This window comes from Aotus nancymaae, unplaced genomic scaffold, assembly GCF_030222135.1.
Source record: "Aotus nancymaae isolate 86718 unplaced genomic scaffold, 86718_ANA_hifiasm-v0.15.2.pri h1tg000046l, whole genome shotgun sequence".
Classification (NCBI taxonomy): domain Eukaryota; kingdom Metazoa; phylum Chordata; class Mammalia; order Primates; family Aotidae; genus Aotus; species Aotus nancymaae.
This window is the reverse complement of record NW_026988460.1, coordinates 19819808-19840569: the sequence shown is the minus strand read 5'-3', so window position 1 is coordinate 19840569 and position 20762 is coordinate 19819808. Positions and strand designations below refer to the sequence as shown.

Here is a 20762-nt window from a genome sequence, read left to right as displayed (position 1 = left end):
GATGCCTCCTGCTTTGTTCTTTTTGCTTAGAATTGACTTGGTTATGCGGGCTCTCTTTTGGTTCCATATGAAGCTTAAGGTGGTTTTTTCCAGTTCTGTGAAGAAGGTCATTGGTAGCTTGATGGGGATAGCATTGAATCTGTAAATTACTTTGGGCAGTATGGCCATTTTCATGATATTGATTCCTCCTAACCATGAACATGGAATGTTTCTCCATCTGTTTGTGTCCTCTCTTATTTCGTTGAGCAGTGGTTTGTAGTTCTCCTTGAAGAGGTCCTTTACGTTCCTTGTTAGTTGTATTCCTAGGTATTTTATTCTCTTTGTAGCAATTGTGAATGGCAGTTCGTTCTTGATTTGGCTCTCTTTAAGTCTGTTATTGGTGTATAGGAATGCTTGTGATTTTTGCACATTGATTTTGTATCCTGAGACTTTGCTGAAGTTGCTTATCAGTTTCAGGAGATTTTGGGCTGAGATGATGGGGTCTTCTAGATATACAATCATGTCATCTGCAAATAGAGACAATTTGACTTCCTCCTTTCCTAATCGAATACCCTTTATTTCTTTTTCTTGCCTGATTGCTCTGGCTAGAACTTCCAGTACTATATTGAATAGGAGTGGTGAGAGAGGGCATCCTTGTCTAGTGCCAGATTTCAAAGGGGATGCTTCCAGTTTTTTCCCATTCAGTATGTCTATTTTGTTGATCTTTTCAAAAAACCAGCTCCTGGATTTATTGATTTTTTGAAGGGTTTTTCGTGTCTCTATCTCCTTCAATTCTGCTTTGATCTTAGTTATTTCTTGTCTTCTGCTAGATTTTGAGTTTTTTTGATCTTGCTCCTCTAGCTCTTTCAATTTTGACAATAGAGTGTCAATTTTAGATCTCTCCTTTCTTCTCATGTGGGCACTTATTGGTATATATTTTCCTCTAGAGACTGCTTTAAATGTGTCCCAGAGATTCTGGTATGTGGTGTCTTCGTTCTCGTTGGTTTTGAAGAACATCTTTAATTCTGCTGTCATTTCATTGTTTATCCAGTCAACATTCAGGAGAAAGTTGTTCAGTTTCCATGAAGCTGTGCGGTTCTGGGTTGGTTTCTGAATTCTGAGTTCTAACTTGATTGCCCTGTGGTCTGAGAGACTGTTTGTTATGGTTTCCTTTCTTTTGCATTTGCTGAGGAGTGATTTACTTCCAATTATGTGGTCAATTTTAGAGTAGGTGTGATGTGGTGCTGAGAAGAATGTATATTCTGTGGATTTGGGGTGGAGAGTTCTGCAAATATCTATTAGGTTTGCTTGGTCCGGGTCTGAGTTCAAGTCCTGGATATCCTTGTTAATTTTCTGTCTCGTTGATCTGTCTAATATTGACAATGGTGTGTTGAAATCTCCCATTATTATTGTGTGGGAGTCTAAGTCTCTTTGTAAGTCATTAGGAACTTGCCTTATGTATCTGGGTGCTCCTGTATTAGGTGCATATATATTTAGGATCGTTAGCTCTTCTTGTTGCATTGATTCTTTTACCATTATGTAATGTCCTTCTTTGTCTCTTTTGATCTTTGTTGCTTTAAAGTCTATTTTATCAGAGATGAGAATTACAACTCCTGCTTTTTTTTGCTCTCCATTTGCTTGGTAAATCTTCCTCCATCCCTTTATTTTGAGCCTTTGTGTATCCTTGCATGTGAGATGGGTTTCCTGGATACAGCACATTGATGGGTTTTGGCTTTTTACCCAATTTGCCAGTCTGTGTCTTTTGATTGGGGCATTTAGTCCGTTTACGCTTAGGTTTAATATTGTTATGTGTGAATTTGATCCTGCCATTTTGATGCTAGCCGGCTGTTTTGCCCGTTGATTGATGCAGATTCTTCATTGTGTTGATGCTCTTTACCATTTCGTGTGTTTTTGGAGTGGCTGGTACTGGTTGTTCTTTTCTATGTGTAGTGCCTCTTTCAGGAGCTCTTGTAAAGCCGGTCTGGTGGTGACGAAATCTCTGAGTACTTGCTTGTTCACAGAGGATTTTATTTTTCCTTCACTTATGAAGCTTAGTTTGGCTGGATATGAAATTCTGGGTTGAAAGTTCTTTTATTTAAGGATATTGAATATCGGCCCCCACTCTCTTCTGGCTTGTAGGGTTTCTGCTGAGAGATCTGCTGTGAGTCTGATGGGCTTCCCTTTGTGGGTAACCTGACCTTTCTCTCTGGCTGCCCTTAGCATTTTCTCCTTCATTTCAACCCTGGTGAATCTGATGATTATGTGCCTTGGGGTTGCTCTTCTAGAGGAATATCTTTGTGGTGTTCTCTGTATTTCCTGGACTTGAATATTGGCCTGCCTTGCTAGGTTGGGGAAGTTTTCCTGGATAATCTCCTGAAGAGTATTTTCCAGCTTGGATGCATTCTCTTTGTCACATTCAGGTACACCTATCAAACGTAGATTAGGTCTTTTCACATAGTCCCATATTTCTCGTTGACTTTGTTCATTCTTTTTTACCCTGTTTTCTCTAATCTTGCCTTCTTGTTTTATTTCATTGAGTTGATCTTCGACTTCTGATATCCTTTCTTCTGCTTGGTCAATTCGGCTGTTGAAACTTGTGCATGCTTCGCGAAGTTCTCATGTTGTGTTTTTCAGCTCCATCAATTCACTCATATTCCTCTCTAAGTTGTCCATTCTCGTTAGCATTTCGTCAAGTCCTTTTTCAACGTTCTTAGTTTCTTTGCATTGGGTTAGAACATGTTCTTTTAGCTCACGGAAGCTTCTTACTATCCACTTTCTGAAGGCTGATTCTGTCATTTCATCACACTCAATTCTCCATCCAGTCTTGTTCCCTTGCTGGTGAAGAGTTGTGATCCCTTGTAGGAGGAGAGGTGTTCTGGTTTTGGGTGTTTTCATCCTTTTTGCGCTGGTTTCTTCCCATCTTTGTGGATTTATCCACCTGTCGGCTTTGTAGTTGTTGACTTTCTGATTTTGGTAAGTTTAAGTCTGCAGCAGCAGAACTCATAAACCCCTGTTTTTCTTTTTCCCCAGGTGTTCTGTCCCAGGGAGTTAGGGCTTTATGAGTTTCCACTGTGCTGCTGCCGTTTTCACTGTCCACAAGGTGGCAGCCTAGTCACTCTCAGCCTGCAGAGGCTTCGCTGAGCTGCTGTGGGCTCCGCCCAGCTTCCTTGTGAACTTCCCTGCAGTCCTGTTTATATGGGTGTAGTTAGAACTGCTTCCACTATGTTGGCCCGCCTCTGTAGTGACAGACTCTCTCTGTAATGGCGGGTTGCCTTGGCGATGGCAGGTTGCCCCGGCAACTGCAGGCTGCCTCTGTAATGGCGGAAGCCCCTCCTCCACAGAGCTGGACCGTCCCGGGTTCAGTTGTGTTTGCCGTGGAAGTCTCAACCCAGAGCGTTTCTAATTGCTGTTTTTTTGTTTTTGTTTTTGTTTTTGTTTTTGTGGGGGTGGGACCAGCCGGGCCTGGTCACCTGGCTCCCTGCCTCAGAGCCTTTTGTTTTTTAGTTGAACGGTCGGCTCTCTACCAGGTGACCTGGTCGCCTGTTGAATAGGCTCCGGGATCTGTGTGATTTCCCGTGCGGCGACCCACTGTACCGGCTGAAACCGCGGCTCTGAGATTCGTGGTGCTTTTTTGCCCCGGAATCTCCTGGCCTGGCTCCCTGTTTCAGCTCCCCTTGCTGGCTAAGAGGGGGATGCCGTCTCGTTTACTCTGCACTGGGAGCTGCTGCGCTGGCTGAAACCGCGGCTCTGAGATTCGTGGCACTTTTCTGCCTTGGAATCTCCTGGCCTGGCTCCCCGTTTCAGCTCCTCTTGCTGGCTAAGAGGGGATACCGTCTCGTTTACTCTGCACTGGGAACCGCAGCGCCAGGGCGCAGGCCAAACAGCCATGCCGGCCAAAACAGCCGCGCTGGCGACCCATGGGGCTCCTCGGCCTGTGAATCTCCTGGTCTGTGGGCAGTAAAAATCCATCTGGAAATGCGGCGTCCACTCACCCTCTGCGCTTTCACTCGGACCTGCAATCCTGAGCTCCTCCTAACTGGCCATCTTCAAACTGGATGTATTATTCATTCAACAAGGATTTACCAGACTGGGCAATATAGTGGTGAGACTCTTGTCTCTCCACGGCACCAGCAGCTGCTCCCTTTCCCGGCTCGGGCTCTGCTACTCCCAAGCCCCCGGAACTCATTTTCTTAAGGGTATCTTTTGATGAGCAGATGTTTTAATTTTGATGAAGTTCAGTTTCTCTCTCTGTCTTTTTAATGGTTAGTGCTTTTTAATCATAAGAAATCTTTGCCTATCAAGATTTTTAAATATGTTTTTTCTAAGATTGTTACAGTTTTAGCTTTTACATTTAGATCCATGAACTTATTCAAGTTAATCTTTGTGTATGATGGAGATAAGTATTAGGAGTCATTTTTTTTTTCCTCAACCTATATTCAGTTGCTCTCGCACCATGATTAAAAAGATCTACTAAATTACAGTGACTCCTTTGTTGTAAATCAAGCGACTATGTATGTGTTAGTCTATTTCTGGACACATTATGTTTCATATTTTCTTTGTCATTAAGTGAATACTGCAATGTCTTTAATATTTTAGGTGTGTTGTAAGTCCTTAAAATCTGATAGTTCAAGTTTCTAACTTTGCTTTCTTCAAGACTGCTGGCATTTTAGGGCCTTTGCATTTCCATATAGATTTTAGAATGCGTATATGATTTCCACTTCCAAAAAAGTAGCTTGTATTTTGATTGAGATTGCATTGAATTTATAAATCAATGTGGGAAAAATGCCCACTTTCTTAACATTGACATGAAATAGCTCTTCATTCATTTTGGCCTTTTATCTCTAAGCAGTGTTTTATAGTTTTCAGGACATAGGTTTTGCACATTTTCATTAAATTTATTCACAAATATTTAATATTTTCAGATGACATTTTAAGTGGCTTTTATTTTAAAATTTTATTTTTTGTTTGCTAATATATAAGTATAGCATTAATTTTTATTTATTGACATTAGATACAGAATCTTGTGAAAATTCACTTATTCTAGGTCCTTGTAGATTCTTTTGGATTTTCTTTGTACATAATCATTTTATTTGTAAATAAAGTTTTCTTTCTAGGTGGTGGTGGTAGACATCCTTGTTTTATTTCCAGTCTTTGGAGGAGATGGTCAGTGCTTCACTAATGACTGATACTAGCTATAGCTTTTGTGAAAATATCTTTTATCAGATTAAGAAAGTTTCCTTCTATTCCTGGTTATCTGAATGTTTTTATTATGCATGGGTGTTAAAATTTTATCAAATGTTTTCTCTGCATTTATTGAGATGATTATATAGTTTTTCTCCTTTATTTTGCTAATGTGGTGAATCGCACTGGTTGATTTTTCAAATAGTAAACCAGCCTTGCATTCTGGAATAAATTCCGCTGGGTCATGACACATTACATTTTAAAAATTTATCTTTAGGTTTTATTTGTTAATATTTCATTTAGGATTTTTGTGTCTATATGAGAAATTATTGGATAATAATTTTCCTTTCCTACAATGTGCTTGTGTGGTTTTGTTAGCAAGGTTATGCTGACTTCAGCATACGTTGGGAAATGTTTATTCTTTTCCATTTTCTGGATGAGGTAATATAATATTGATATTATATCTTCCTTAAATATGTGGTAGAATTTTTCACCAGTGAAGCCATCTGGGCTTCGAGTTTTCTTTGTGGGAAAGTTTTAAATTATAGCTTCAGTTTCTTTAATAGATGATAAGGGCTCTTCAGGTTTTCTGTCTGTCAGTTTTGACGAATAGTGCTTTTCAGAGAATTTGTCCATTTAATCTAAAATTTAAAATTTATTACAAAGTGTTCATAATATCCTCCAATTATCTTTTTTATAGGATTTATAACGATGTCTTCTTTTAATTCTTTGTTTTGGTAATTTGTATTTTCTCTCATTTATTTCTTAGTTCAGTCTTATTAGGGATTAATAATTTTGTTAATTTTTTTCAAAGAACCAATGTTTGACTTCACTTGTTTCACTAGTATCTGTTATTAGTTCTTCTCTTCTTTTGGTTTATTTTTGCTGTTTACTGTTCATTTCCTAACCTTTTAAGTTGGAAGCTTAGAGTATTGGTTGCATTTTGTTCTAACAGGCAGTTAAATTACCAGCTCTTCATCTTTGTTCTGTCAAGGCCTGGTATAATGTTTTTTTAGGTTAGGTCTGTTGGAGTTTTATTTATATTTCTTCAGTGTGGTCCATTTTTCTAATATGAGACCTTTGTGGAGTCTCACTTGAATGTCCATCATCTTCATAAAGATTTCTCAGCTTTGGCTGGACTCCACTGCTAATAACTAACTTTCCAGCACTGATCTTTGGGATTTTAAATTACCAGTATCAGCTTCCTACTGGGTCTCCTGTGTTTTTGTCTAATCATGTGCAGCCCTGGAGATGAGCAGAAGTGGATGTGAATTTCTAAGCAGACTTCTGGGATTCCCTTTCAGTAGCTACCACATCAGAAAGCACTCTGACCCCTCAATCCTGGCCACCTTTGCCCAGAACTCTGATCTCTTATTTTCTCTACTAAGATCACTGTGTCCTGTTTAGACTTCACTTTAATACCCAATTTCTAGAAAATGCTTCCAGGGTAAAGTCTTGGGAAAATGTTGGATTACTTCGTGTTTTCTTCTTTATCAAAGATTGCAGCCTTGTGTTGATTTCAGTCCAGTGCCTATAAAGAGTTGTTTTTTTTGTGTGTGTTAGGCCATTCTTTCATTGCCATAAGGAAAACCGGAGGCTGGGCAATTTACAAAGAAAAGCGGTTTAATTGGCTTATGGTTTTGCAGCTGTACAAGCCATCTGCTCAGCTTCTAGTGAGGTCTTAGGCTGCTTACAATCACATTGGAAGGCAAAAGACAGGCGCAGCATATCACGTGGTTGAGAGTGGGAGCGAGGCGGGGGTGTAGGTGCCACACACTTTTAAACCAGGTCTCATGAGAACTCACTGTCACAAGGACAGCACTAAGGGAATGGTGCTAAACCATTCATGAGGAATTCACCCTCCTGATCCAATCACCTTTCACCAGGTCCCACCTCCAACATTGGGAATCACATTTCAACATGAGATTTGGTGGAGACAATATCTAGACTATATCAGTATATTTTGTTCAGATCTTAAAGTTACTTACAGTTGGAGATTAGGTCTCCTATAAGCTATTCTCTTTGGTCTAAAGCTGATTTCCTTTCATTTTGTATTATTGCCACATAACTGCCTTTTAAGTTAGATTTATTGCTTTGAGTTATTCTAGAAGAAACTTTGGTTTGTTTGTCATTATAGTATAAGTCCTGTATTTCTGAAATCAAGGTTAATTGGGAAAACAGCTTATGTCAGTTAATTTATTGTATAAAATTTGATATCTTAATTATCTGTTCTGTTTTTTGTGCTTCAAGGAATCATCTGTTGCAGTTTGCTTTAGAGTCACCACCCAAATTTCCTGCTTCTTCCTCATCAAAGAATCTTGCTGTCAAGGTAGATACTCCTGTAGCCTCCAGACTGTCTTTAAAGCAGGGGAGCAGGTTAATGGATAATTTCTTGATCAGAGAAACGAGTGGTTCTACATCAGAGTTGTTGATAAAAGAAAATGAAAGCAAATTCAGCCCTCCAAAAGAGGCAAGCCCTGCTGCAAAGACCAAAGAGACACGTTCTGTAGAAGAGATGGCTCCAGGTTCCTCAGAGGCTAAGCGTCCTGAGACACCCTCGACATCCACTTTGAAAGAAGTTACTAAAGGTAGGAAGTTATTTTCATATGTGGGGTATGGAAATCTTTTCATCCACTTGACATAAGAATAAATAGGCAGCATCTTTGAGGGGGAAGGAATGGTAAAGGACAAATCAGATTTCATTGTGTCACAGTCTCAGCCATTGATGTAGATATGTTTGTTCTTTCTCTCTCAGAAATAGGAATTCAGGCTGACTGCTACAAAAAGGATACAATTTTAATTAGTTCAGGCTTCAAGTATGGCAGTAGCTTTCTGTTTTTAGCTTTTAATCCTTCTCTCCCCAATTCAACGTATCAGTTTGCATATAATCTTGAAGAGCTCTTTTTATCTTATTTTACCACTGCTTGACCGCCTCCTCACTGTTCTGCCTGCCATGTAAAGCTTTTGACAATTGGAGCCCTACCCTAGTCATCCCGCCGTATTGCTCACCTCTCCCTCTCAGAAGTCCTGCTCTCCCCACCGTTCCTCCAGTACACCGAGGAATTGGCAAAGTTCAACTGGCAGATCTAATTTGGCTTGCCACCTGTTTTTGTAAATAAAAGTTTGCATACCCATTTGTTTACATATGAGTGTGGCTGCTTTCATGCTACAGTGGCAGCGTTGCGTGGTTGTGACAGAGGCCATATGATCCATAAAGTCTAAATTCTTCACTATCTGCCCCTTCACTAAGAATGTTTGTGACCTCAGACATTCTTAGTGAATGTTATTTCAGTTCTATACCTTTCCAAACTCTATAGATCTTCACTATTTGTTGGTTATGTTAGAAAACAGTCTCACATCACAAAAGCGCTATAACACTTGTTTTCTGGACTGTTTTATATACCATTCGCTTTAACTGTTTGATGAATATGTCAGCTTATTTAACCTTTTCTTTCTGTGTCTTCTTTCCAGTGAAGTTTAGAGCACCTTTTAGGCAGAAACTCTTAGACATCTTTGGTATACCCATACCATACACAGTGCAGAGCTGTGAGTGTTTATTAAACTTAGATTGAATTAGTTTATTAGTACTTATGTATTTACATCTTTTAAAGAGATGTAAATTTCACTTACATTTTCAACTATATCTATCCTTATTCTTTTTACCAATTGACAATTCTTATTGTAGTGTTTTTTAGCTTGATGGTTAACTGTTTTTCCCCTAGCAAAACCTTTTTTCCCAAATGAAATTTTACAATAAACCATAACATATAAAATAGATTGTTCTGTTGCACCTGAACTCCTGCCTATTATCCATGGTGATCTGTAGGCCCTGAGATACCCCCACAGATCCCTGCAACTTTATGAAATAGTTTGAGAATGGCAATATTCCTTAATATTAACATTATATGTAGAATTACAAATGAGAGCTAAATTAACAAATTTTTAACCATTGACAAAATTGAACAGTAGTTGGCCCAACTCAATAAATTATTTAATCTAACTGTACCTGTCCTTTGCCCAGCCCCTGGGCCAGGTATATCTTACTTAAGTTACTCTTGCTTCTATGCTAAACATGGATAGCTCCTAAGGCTTGGGAAAATTTAAGATTAGTTTTATAGTTTGGTCATACCTTGGTAGAAAAGATTTAACCAAAGCATTTTCTAATAAACGAACTTTCAAGCTTATTTGCAGTCTCTTCTTCTGGGCCTAGGACTTCAACTGTGTGACTTTCCACAATTTAGCCATTACCCAGTAACCAGTCTGTCCCACTCCTCTTGTCCTGATGGGCCATTCTTTTTCTTTTCTGCTTTTCTAAGTGCATGTTAAGTTGGAATTCTTTTTTACTTTAATTGCTGAAAAGATTCCAGTTTACATTACTTTTGCCCCTTCTACAATTAATAAAGTCTCTCTTTTTCTTTTTAAAAAATACAGTGGATTGTCCTGTTTGCGGGGTTAACATTCCAGAAAATCACATTAATAAGCATTTAGATAGCTGTTTAACACGCGAAGAGAAGAAGGAAAGCCTCAGAAGGTAAGGAGGCTGAGCAGAACCATTGAGCTACTTTAGTTGGATGTCTCTTGTACTTTATAAACTTGGGGGAAAATTACAGTATTCATTTTATCCTGCTGACTGTATTTCCCACTCTTACTTGATTTTTCCTTTAGTCCTGTTGGCCACCTCTTCCAATTCCTCTCCTCTGTTCTGTCTTCAACTCCCACGTTACCAAATATGATTAGTTGTGTTGTATATTTGAACTGCTACTAAATTTGACTTAATAAGAAATTGGTGACTTCAAATTCAATTCTTTTTAAACTTTTTTTTTCTCTTAGAATTTTAGAACTACCAAAAAGCCTCTTGGCCAAAGAAAGCAAGTTTAGACTCTGAATATAGAATGTAGAAAATCTTTCTCTGCTCCTTTGGATGCTCAGGAGTTTTAAAATTTAAAATCAAATATTTCACAAATTTTTGACTAGGAAATTATATATATATATATTATATAATATAAAAAGGTGCGAAAATGCAAATATGAAATGTAATGTTGTATCCCATCCTACCCCACCCCCACACCATCCAGGTAATGTAACTAATAAATTGTCAGCTTAGTATTTGCATCTAAACTACTGTGCTATTCTGCCTCTCTTGTACGTCAAAGTAACTGTAATTTTTAAACTAGTCCACTATTGTTATACATACAAGTTGTTCAGGAATGAAATATTAGACAAACTTAAGTTGAAAGGCATTAAGGAATCAATGCATAATAAAGAATCAGAAGATGCAATTTAGATGAGTCTGGTGATGAAGGGAGAAAGATGAGATGGTAGTTTGGAGAAGGAGTGAGTGGCGTGAAGATCAAGTGAAGATGTTTTTAAAAACAGGAGTTTAAGCCTTCAGTCTCTTTCCTTCCACTATCTCCAGGGAGAGAGCAGAGGATAAACGGAAGAAACTGAGGAGCACAAGAGCCGAGTAATGAGGTTATGCTTGACATGCAGAAAGGACTCTTCTGAAACAGGAGGCAAGGGGAAGCTAATAGGTGGTAATTCAGAGATATTTGGAAAAGAAGAGGAGGGAAACTGAAGAAATTAATGTCCTTCTTTAGTTGTATCCTGGGAAGTGGTGATGAAAGAATGATTTGCTTCTATGTTCAGTCTGTTTTAAAGAACTTTGAAGAATATTTTCCAAAAACTGTTAATAAAACAGAGCCACCATATTATTGTGATTAAAGATGTCACTTAATTTTTATAAGTAAATTTGGAGTAAATGCAGATTTTGAGGGTCAGATTCATACTGTTATAACTTACAAAAGCTAACGTATAAAACACAGTGATGCTTTATTAAATACTTGAGTCCAAACCTGGGGCAGTTTTTCATGCACAGTACCTAGTGGGCAATTTTGTTGATGAGAATAAAATTTAGATTTTTAGGTGGCTTAGTTAGTGGCGATTTTAAGAAAATGAGTAGTGCTAAGGATTATTTCCTGTAAGCCACGAGAGTCAGATGACCTTCTTTTCTCTTTAGAAATGCATGAGTTGGGAATATAGAAGCTGAGTATATTCTTTTTGAAGAATAAGGAATCTGCCCTGATGATGTTGCCTGGACTCCCCTTTTTCTAGATCCATTCATCAGTTTGAATACATTTCTGATACATCATTTCTGATGCTGTCAGTTTATTTAAAGACATACTTGTCCATGTGTAATTAAGTTCTAACAGTGGGTCAAATTCCTGCTCCAAAGAATTTTATAGTCCTCCCAGTGCTCTGTAGTGAACTTAGAAGCACTACCTCCTGGGTACCCCTCTTAGTGTGTTAAAGGCTTTGAGAGGTCCTACATTAAGGATGACTGTTAGGTTTTGTTTAATTCAGTAATTCCTAAATTTATTTGACCACCAGATCCTTCTGTCCTCATCACTTCCATCTTACAAAACTGGTGTTTGTGGAGTCACCGAATACAACATTGGCCATGTCCTTCTTTAGTATCCAGGCCCCAGGGTCGGGTCATAGAGAAGAGGCCTTGAGAGTTTTCCTGTCTCCTCCACCATATCCTGACAGGCAATCTGCTGGATGTGAGTGGCAGCCCTTAACCCTTCCGTATAAAACCATGTCAGAACTGATTCAGAGAATGCACTCTTCCTTTGATGTCCTCAGATTCTGAGGGCCCTTAAATGTATTACTCAGTTCCACTAAATCATAGAAGAAAAGTAAATGTCATTTTCGTGTTTGGGGAAACATTTATCAGGTTTCATGTTTTTAAATTCCTGACAGAAATTGTTGATCTCTGGTGGTGCTTTTTATTGTAAATGCCAGTGAACAGTACAGTTCTTCAATAGAATCACAGTCATAGTTTAATCATCTATCCTTGATAAAACAAATATTTTAGATACAGACTTAATGAATCATCTCTCCCTGTGTGCTTGTATGAACACAAAATGATTCAGCTGTTGCTACCTACTGAGATTTCATTTTGCCATAATTTTATCAGTCTTGTAGAGTCTGATGGGCTGTCATTATACGAAGAGCAATTTTCAGAAAAATATAATCTGTTGAGAGTTTGCAGGTCTTTTCACAGTTAATTAGTTATTTCTGGCTTTTAGATTTTATTATTACAACATAAAAGACATAATTTAGTCAGGTAATGGCACTGTTGGTTAATAGATAAATTTTGATTGTTTTCAGTCTATACCTGACTGTAATATTTCTCTGTTTGATTATGGGACCATTTATATCAGATTTACTCTGGAGAACCTTGTTGAAAATAGAGATTTTATATCTCCGCTTCAGACCTGAACCACAATTGGTGGATGGTGTGGAGAAGGGGACTGAGAATCTGCATTTTAAATAAACTCTTTAGGTGCTTCTTAGGTACACTAACGTTTGGGACAGCATTGTGTGAGCTAGTTATATGTAAATCCTTTGTAAAAACTTGTTTTTTGGATAAACCTATTATTTCAAGTTTCTGTTAATTTTCATCTGAATCTTTGCTATTCTCATTTTGAAATGATAGCAAGTGTAATGACCTTCTTGAGCATGTTTTTGTTTAGCACCTAATTGCCATAAAGCTGAGCTAGGTAGAGAACGTACTATAATCAGATCAAATGGATTAAAACTCACTAAGGAGTTCCTGTTTATGGAATTGTCTCAAGTCATTGGTACTTTTAGGTAGTTTACATTTTAGCCCAGTAGAATTTCTAGCATGCTTTAAAGAGGTGGAAAATTGAATAGGTCTATGTAAGTGTGATTCTAAGTGAAGTCCTCATAACATATTCCAAAAGCCTTACGTATGTGTCTTCTAAGTGTGCCTCTTTAGGTCTTACCTCTTTTTGAGACCCAAGTCTCTCACTTCTGGTGCCATCTAGGCCCCAGATGCATTATGTTAGACAGTCAGCTTTATCCGCAAACTTGATTCTTCTCTCTCCTTTTTATCTTAATGGTTCTACTAGTTTCCCAGTCACCTAGTTGTTGAATCAGAAGATAAATTGCCATTTTACATGAAAAGCATTTGATAATTCACAATAATCATCAGGGATCTTTCTCCCCTTTTCAGTTCTGTTCACAAAAGGAAGCTGCTGCCCAAAACTGTATATAATTTGCTCTCTGATCGTGATTTAAAGAAAAAGCTAAAAGAGCATGGATTATCTAGTCAAGGAAATAAACAACAGCTCATTAAAAGGCACCAAGAATTTGTACACATGTACAATGCCCAGTGTGATGCTTTGCATCCTAAATCAGGTAAAGTAATAAAACAGTGAGTCATGCTTACCGTCTGGATAAAGCAATTTTGTGTAGCTCAGAAATCATATACCATAGAAAAATATTGTAAATAAATACATTTTTGATAAAGATAAGACATGCAAATGTATTCCTTCAAAAGGTACCTACAGTGTACTTTGATAAACCAGCCTTATTCTCAGCCTGTCTTGCAATGCTCAGATCTCTTCTCAGAGCCACTGCTATTGCCAGTGTCTCAAGTGCCTTTCTAGGGAGAGTGTGGTGGGGAAGAATGGATCTGGAGAGCCTGGGTTACAGTGCCAGTTTTTCAGCGTTATGGCTTGGTGACTATGGGCATGTTACTTGATATCTCTGTACCTCAGTTTTCTCATTCAAAAAATAAGGGTTATAATACTACCTACTTCATAATGTTGAGAGGAATAAATGACAAAAGGCATGGAAAGTGCCTAGGACAGTAGCTTAACAAGTAGTTAGCATTCAATAAATGTTGCCATTATGGTTTTTGTACACAAACGTAAATGCTTTTCATTACTGTTTTTATAAAATGTTAGTATTCTGTGTAGTGCACTATCTAATGGTTGGTTCTTTTCATTAAACCACACACATATGTTGGAGTTCTTTCTATTATTAACGTATAGAATTGCTTAATTTTAAAAAACTTGGTGAATACATGCAAACATTAAAGCACACAAATTATAAGTGTATGGTTTAGTGAATTATCACAAAGTAAATTTCATAAAGTGAAAATATTGTTGTAGCCACTACTGAGATCACTACTGGCATCCCAGAAGCCCTGTCTGCCCCTCTCCCATTCACTACTTCATTCTCACATTTGACCACTGTCTTGACTTCTAAGCCCACATGTTCATTTTGCCTATGGTTGATCTTTAAATAAATGGGACAATAGCTTATATATTCTTTTCTGCCTGCCCTTATTTGTGCAACATTAAAAGATTCATTCATTTTTGTATACAATTATAATTTTTTTCATTTTTATTGCTATATGGTATTCCATTGTATAAACATATCATCTTATCCATTCAGTGTTTAATAGACCTTTCAATTTTTTCCCACTTTTTCTCTGTTATAATGCTGCTGTAAATAATTTTTTACATATCTTTTGGTGCACGTAGGTGCATGTTGCTGTTAGATATATATATTATATATATGTATATATATTTATATATATATAATATATATATAAATATATATACATATATATATTATTTATACATATATATATGAATGAATGAATGGAATTGCTGTTATATATTTGCAGATGTTCAGCTTTCATGGATAGAGCCCCAAATTCAGTAGTCATGTGTACTTTCATCAGGAGGGTATGTGGGTGTCAGTTGTTCTACACCATTGACAACATCACCATTGTTAACTCCATTTTAGCCATTCAAGTGGGTCTGTGGTAGTACCTTGTTATTTTAATTTGCATTCCTTAATAACTTATCATGTTCAGCACATTTTTATATGCTTATTTTATTTGTTTTATATGCCATCTGTATGTCCTCTTTGGTGAAATACCTGTTTAAATCTTATGTCCAATTCTTCTGTGGGGATCTATTTTTCTTATTTATTTATTTTCTTATTTATTTTATTTTCTTATTTATTTTCTGGATGTCCTCTTTGTGAAATACCTGTTTAAATCTTACGTCCAATTCTTCTTGGGGATCTATTTTTCTTATTTGTGGGAGTAATTGAAATTTTCTGGATAAAAATATTTTGCTTGATGTATGTATATTTCTAATTTCAACTTTTCACTCTCTTAATGACATCATTTGAAGAGCAGAAATTCTTCATATAGTTCAGTTCATTACATTTTTCCTTTGGGTTAGTGCTTTTACCTTAGCCTACTTCAAGATCATGCAAATCTTCTCTTTCTTTTAAAAACTTTATTCTTGCTCTTGAATTTTGATGTATAGTTTATTTGGAATTGATTTTAGCATATGTTGTGAGGTAGAGCACAAGATTGTCTTATTTTTTTTTCATATGAATAATGAATTGATGCAGCACCACTAATTGAAATGCCATCCTTTCTCCCACTGAATTGCCAGAAGTCTTGGCTGAGAATCAGCTAATTGTACATGTGTAGGCCTGGACACTGTTTTGTTCCATTGGACTGTTACTAACCCTTGTGCAGGATAAATAATGAGTGTCTTAAGTATTTTATAAGTAATTTATAATAGGTCTTGTTGTCTGGTGATATAGTTCTTCCAGCTTTGATTATTGAGGTTGACTTGATTTTTTTAGGCCTTTTGTATTTTCATATAAGTTTTTAAATTGGGATTACATTGAATTCGTAGATCAATTTTGGGATAGTTGATATCTGTACAGTATTTGAGTATTCCAGTTCATGAATATAGTTTATCCCTTTATTCATCTTTGATTTTTGTCAGTAATGCTTTGCAGTTTTCAGTGTGAAGGCTTACACATCTTTTTAAAGAGTTATTCTTTGATATTTTTGATGCAGTTGTACATTGTGTTTTGTTTAAAAATGTCAATTTTTATTAGTGACTTGTTTAGAAAAATACAATTGATTTTTGTATAGTTTCCTTATATTCAATGGCTTGTCACTTTTTTATGTGCACTTTTTATTGAGGTACAATTTACTTACAATATAATACATTCTTTATAAGTGTATAGATGAATTTTGACTAATGTATATTGTCATTTAGCCATTATTCTAATTGAAGTGTAGAACATTTCCTTCATTAACAAGTTTCAATGCTCCTTTGCAGTATATTCCCTTTCCTTCACTCTAAGACCCTAGGAAATACTGATTTCTTTTTTTGGCCCTATAATTTTACCTTTTCTAGACTGTCACATAAATGAAATTACACAAATTGTATAGTATGTAGTCTTTTACATATGGCACCTGTCACTAAGTATAATACTTTTGAGATTTTTTCATGTTGTTGCTTTTACCAGTAATACATATATTTTTTATTTTATTTATTTATTTATTTTTTAGATGAAGTCTTACTCTATTGCTCAGGCTGGAGTGCAATGGCATGATCTCGACTCAGTGTAACCTCCACCTCCCTGGTTCAAGCGATTCTCATGCCTCAGCCTCCCGACTGGCTGGATTACAGGTGCCTACCACCACTCCCAGCTAATTTTTGTATTTTCAGTAGAGATGGGATTTCACTATATTGGCCAGGCTAGTCTTGAACTTCTGACCTTGTGATCCACCCTCCTCGGCCTCCCAACGTGCTGGGATTACAGGTGTGAGCCACCATGGCCGGCCAGTGCATTTATTTTTTATTGCTTGGCAGTGTTCTGCTTATGGCCCTGCCACAATTTGCATACCCCTTCACCTATTAATGGACAACTGGACTATGTTAAGTTTTTTTTTTCATTATCAATAAAGCTGTTATGAACATGGGTTCACAGACCTTTGTGTAACCATACGTTTTCATTTCTCTTGGGTGGAGTTGAATTGCTGGGTCATATGTAAATGTAACTATAAGAACCTGCCATATAGTTTTTCAAATGACTGAACCATTTTGCATTGTGTGAGAGAGTCCCACTTTTTCCACACCCTTGCTAACACTTGGTATTTTCATTCTTCTTAATTTTAGCCATTCTAGTAGGTGTGTGGTAGTGGTATCTCATGATGGTTTTAATTTGCATTTTCCTGTGACTAGTGGTGGCTACTGTCTTTTGATATTTTTATTTGCTATTTGTATATTTTCTTTGATAAAGGATCTGGTGAAATATTCTGCCCTTAACTCTTTTTATTGATTTGTAAGTTATTTATATATTCTGGATACTGAATTTGTTAAATATATGTGTTGTGAATATTTTATCTTAGTATATGGCTTACCTTGTCATTTTCTTAATGATGTCTTTGAAGAGCAGAGATGAAATTAGTTTACTTTTTTATTTTATGATTTATGGGTCTTGTGTATCATTTCATGATATACAATTGTGTTGCATATCAACAAAATACTTGCCTATCCTAAGTTCACAAAGATTTTCTCCTGTGTTATTTTCAGGAGTTTTATAATTTTAGCTTTTATATTTAAATCTATGATTCATTTTCATTTAGTTTTTCTATATGGTAGAAGGTAAATGTCAAAGTTCATTTAAAAAATATATATATTTAGTTTTTCAGCACATTTGTTAAAAAGACTCTTTTCCCCATTGAATTACTTTGCCTCCATTGTGAAAAACCTGTTGGCCATGTATATACTATGCGAATCTATCTAGAATCTATTCCATTCCATTGATCTGTGTATCTTTTCTTTCACCCATGTGACACTCTTGATTTCTATAACGTTATAGTAAGTCTTAAAATTATCAGGTAGTATAAGTCCTTCAACTGTGTTCTCAAAATTGTTCTAGGTCCTTTGCAATTCTACATAAATATTAGACTCAGTTTTGTTGTTGTTGTTGTTTGTTTTTTCTAAGAAATGTCAGACTATTTGTAGAAATAACCACTTTGACTTTACCCCGATGTTACAGGCAGAGCAGAGCATCTGCATCTGTGCTGCTGGTAGGTCCAGGACAGCATCTGCAAGGCAGTCAGTTTATTAATGTGTACCTTTTGGGATTTTTCAGTGAGATTACATAGATCAGCTTAGAACTGATATCTTAACAATATTAAGACTTTTAATGTATAATCTTGGTATGTCCCTTTAGGCCTCCTTTAATTTCTCTCAATAGTGCTGTCTAGTTTTTTATGTATGTGTGTTCCATGTATTTTGTTAAATTTATCCCTAAATATTTCATGTCTTTTGGTGCTATTATGAGTGGTGTTTTAAAATTTCAATTTCTTGTTTATTGCTATTTTGAAGACTCATTTTGATATATTAAATTTTATATATTTGTATACTATTAACTAGTGAAATTTACTATTTCTGATTTTTTATAGATGTCATAGGATTTTTATATACACAATCAAGTTACATGTCAAAAACAAGTTTTTTTTTCGGTCGATATGCATTTTATTTGTTTTTCTACCCTTGGTTGGTTGCATTGGTAGAACCTCTAGTGCAATGTGGATTAAAAGCGGTGTAGGCAAATATCCTTTCCTTTCCCCAATCTTTTTTTAATATGAATTTTTAAGAAAGGATCTCTAACTCTCATCTGATTTTTCAGGGGTCTGTCTCCCCAAAAGGAAGAATAATTGCCTTCAAAAATACATTTGAGTGACAATACTATTGCACCAATATATGTTCTTTTATTTCTGGAATACTCCAATCTTATAGGTAAAACATTTAGTCTTTCACTATTAACCCTGATAGGTTTTCATAGATGCCTTTTATGAGGTTGAGGACATTTCTTCCCTTCCTAGTTTATTGAGAATTATGAAGGAGCACTGAATTGTCAATTCCTTATTCTGCATCTATTGAGATTATAATTTTTTTCTTTATTCTGTGATATGATTTACAAAATTCAGTTTTAATCAGTTTGTTGAAATATAATTCATATAATATATAATTCATACCACCTAAAGTGTACATACAGTTCAATGGTTTTCAGGATATTCACAGACTGTACAACTATCATCACATTAAATTTTAGAACATTTTTGTTACCCAAAAAGAGCAGAGTATCCATTGGCATCATTTTCTACCAACCCTTCCAGCTCTAGATAGCCAGTAATTTACTTTCTGTCTCTATAGATTTGTCTATTCTGGATATTCCCTTTAAATGGAATCATATAGCTTGTAGCCTTTTATAAACTAACTTCTTTCACTTGTATAACATTTTCAAGGTTTATCTATGGTCAATACTCATTCATTTTCATTGCCAAATAATATTCCATTGTATGAATATGTCACATATTTGTGTCTGTTCATTAGTTCACATCTGACATTTTTCTGCTTTTTGGCTATTATAAATAATGCTGTTATGAACATTTATGTACAACTTTTTATGTGGATATATATTTTCATTTCTATTGTGTATTTGAATTGGTGAGTCATATGGTAACTCTATTTTAACATTTTGAGGAATTGCTAAACTGTTGTATAAAGTGACTACACCATTTTACATCCTATCAGCAACGTATATGAGTTCCAGTTGGGCTGGGCACAGCGGTTCATGCCTGTAATCCCAACACTTTGGGAGGCTGAGGCGGGTAAATCACCTGAGGTCAGGAGTTGGAGACCAGCCTGGCCAATATGGTGAAACCATTTTCTACTAAAAATACAAAATATTAGCTAGGTGATGGTGGTGGGTGCCTGTAATCCCAGCTATTTAGGAGGCTGAGACTGGAGAATTGCATGAACCCAGTAAGCAGAGATTGCAGTGAGCCAGTATCGAACTATTGCACTCCAGCCTGCATGACAGAGTGAGACTCTATCTCAAAAAAAAAAAAAAAAAAGAGTTCCAGTTGCTCCATGTTCTTGCCAACACCTGTTAGTCTGTCTTTTTTATTGTTGTCTTCCTACTGGATGTGGTATTAATTTGCATTACACTGATTAATTTTTGAATATTAAACTAACCATTCATCTTTAGCAAGGAATGTGTTCATTTCATATAAATTGTTGAATCTATTCTTTTTGTTTTTGTTTTTTTGAAGTAACATTTTCTTGTTAACCTTTTAATATCTATGGGATTTGTGGTGATTTACTGTCTTTCATTTTCTATGCTGAAAATGTGTCTTCGTTTTTCCTGATTGTTCTTCCTGCAAGTATTAATTTTTCTCATTTTTCTAAAGAACCAACCTTCAGCTTCATTTTTCTCAAATTGCTTTTTCTCAGTTTTTGTCTGTTTTTCTATTTCATTGAATTCCAATCTCTTTCTACTTACTTTGGTTTAATTTGGTCTTCTTTTTTTTTTTTAGGTTATTGTGGAAGTTTAGATAATTAATTTCAGATTGTTCTCTATGTACTCAAAATACAGATTTTTCTCTTAAGTACTATTTTGCCTGCATTCACAAACATCGATAGGTTGTATTTTCCTTTTCTTTTTTTTTTTGGGCTGGAGTCTTGCTCTGTCACCAGGCTGCAGTGCAGTGGCACAATCTTGGCTCACTGCAACCTCCACCTCATGGGTTCAAGCGATTCTTCTGCCTCAGCCTCCCAAGTAGCTGGGACCACAGGTGCGTGCCACCACGCCTGGCTAATTTTTTTGTATTTTTAGTAGAAACAGGGTTTCACCATGTTGGCCAGGATGGTCTTGATCTCTTGACCTCGTGATCCGCCCGCCTCGACCTCCCAAAATGCTGGGATTACAGGCGTCAGCCACTGTGCCCGGCTGTATTTTCCTTTTCATTCAGTTAAAATATTTTCTAGTCTTTGTTGTAGATTCTTCTTTGACTCATATGTTATATAGAAGTATTGTTTAATTTTTAAAGATTTGGTTATTTCTTAGATATCTTTTTATTATTTGTTTCTAATTTAATTCCATGGTGG

At 36.3% G+C, this 20762-nt stretch overlaps 1 protein-coding gene across 4 annotated transcripts in view; it reads left to right on the top strand.

The window, feature by feature from the left end:
* RAD18 (RAD18 E3 ubiquitin protein ligase) overlaps positions 1-20762 on the top strand; it is a 103878-nt gene that overhangs the window by 31656 nt on the left and 51460 nt on the right. For all 4 annotated transcript variants that reach the window (XM_012471044.2, XM_012471035.3, XM_012471052.3 and 1 more), the window contains 3 exons: positions 7411-7748; positions 9592-9691; positions 13199-13383. In XM_012471044.2, the coding sequence (XP_012326467.2) occupies positions 7411-7748; positions 9592-9691; positions 13199-13383 (623 nt within the window). The remainder of the gene's footprint in view (positions 1-7410; positions 7749-9591; positions 9692-13198; positions 13384-20762) is intronic.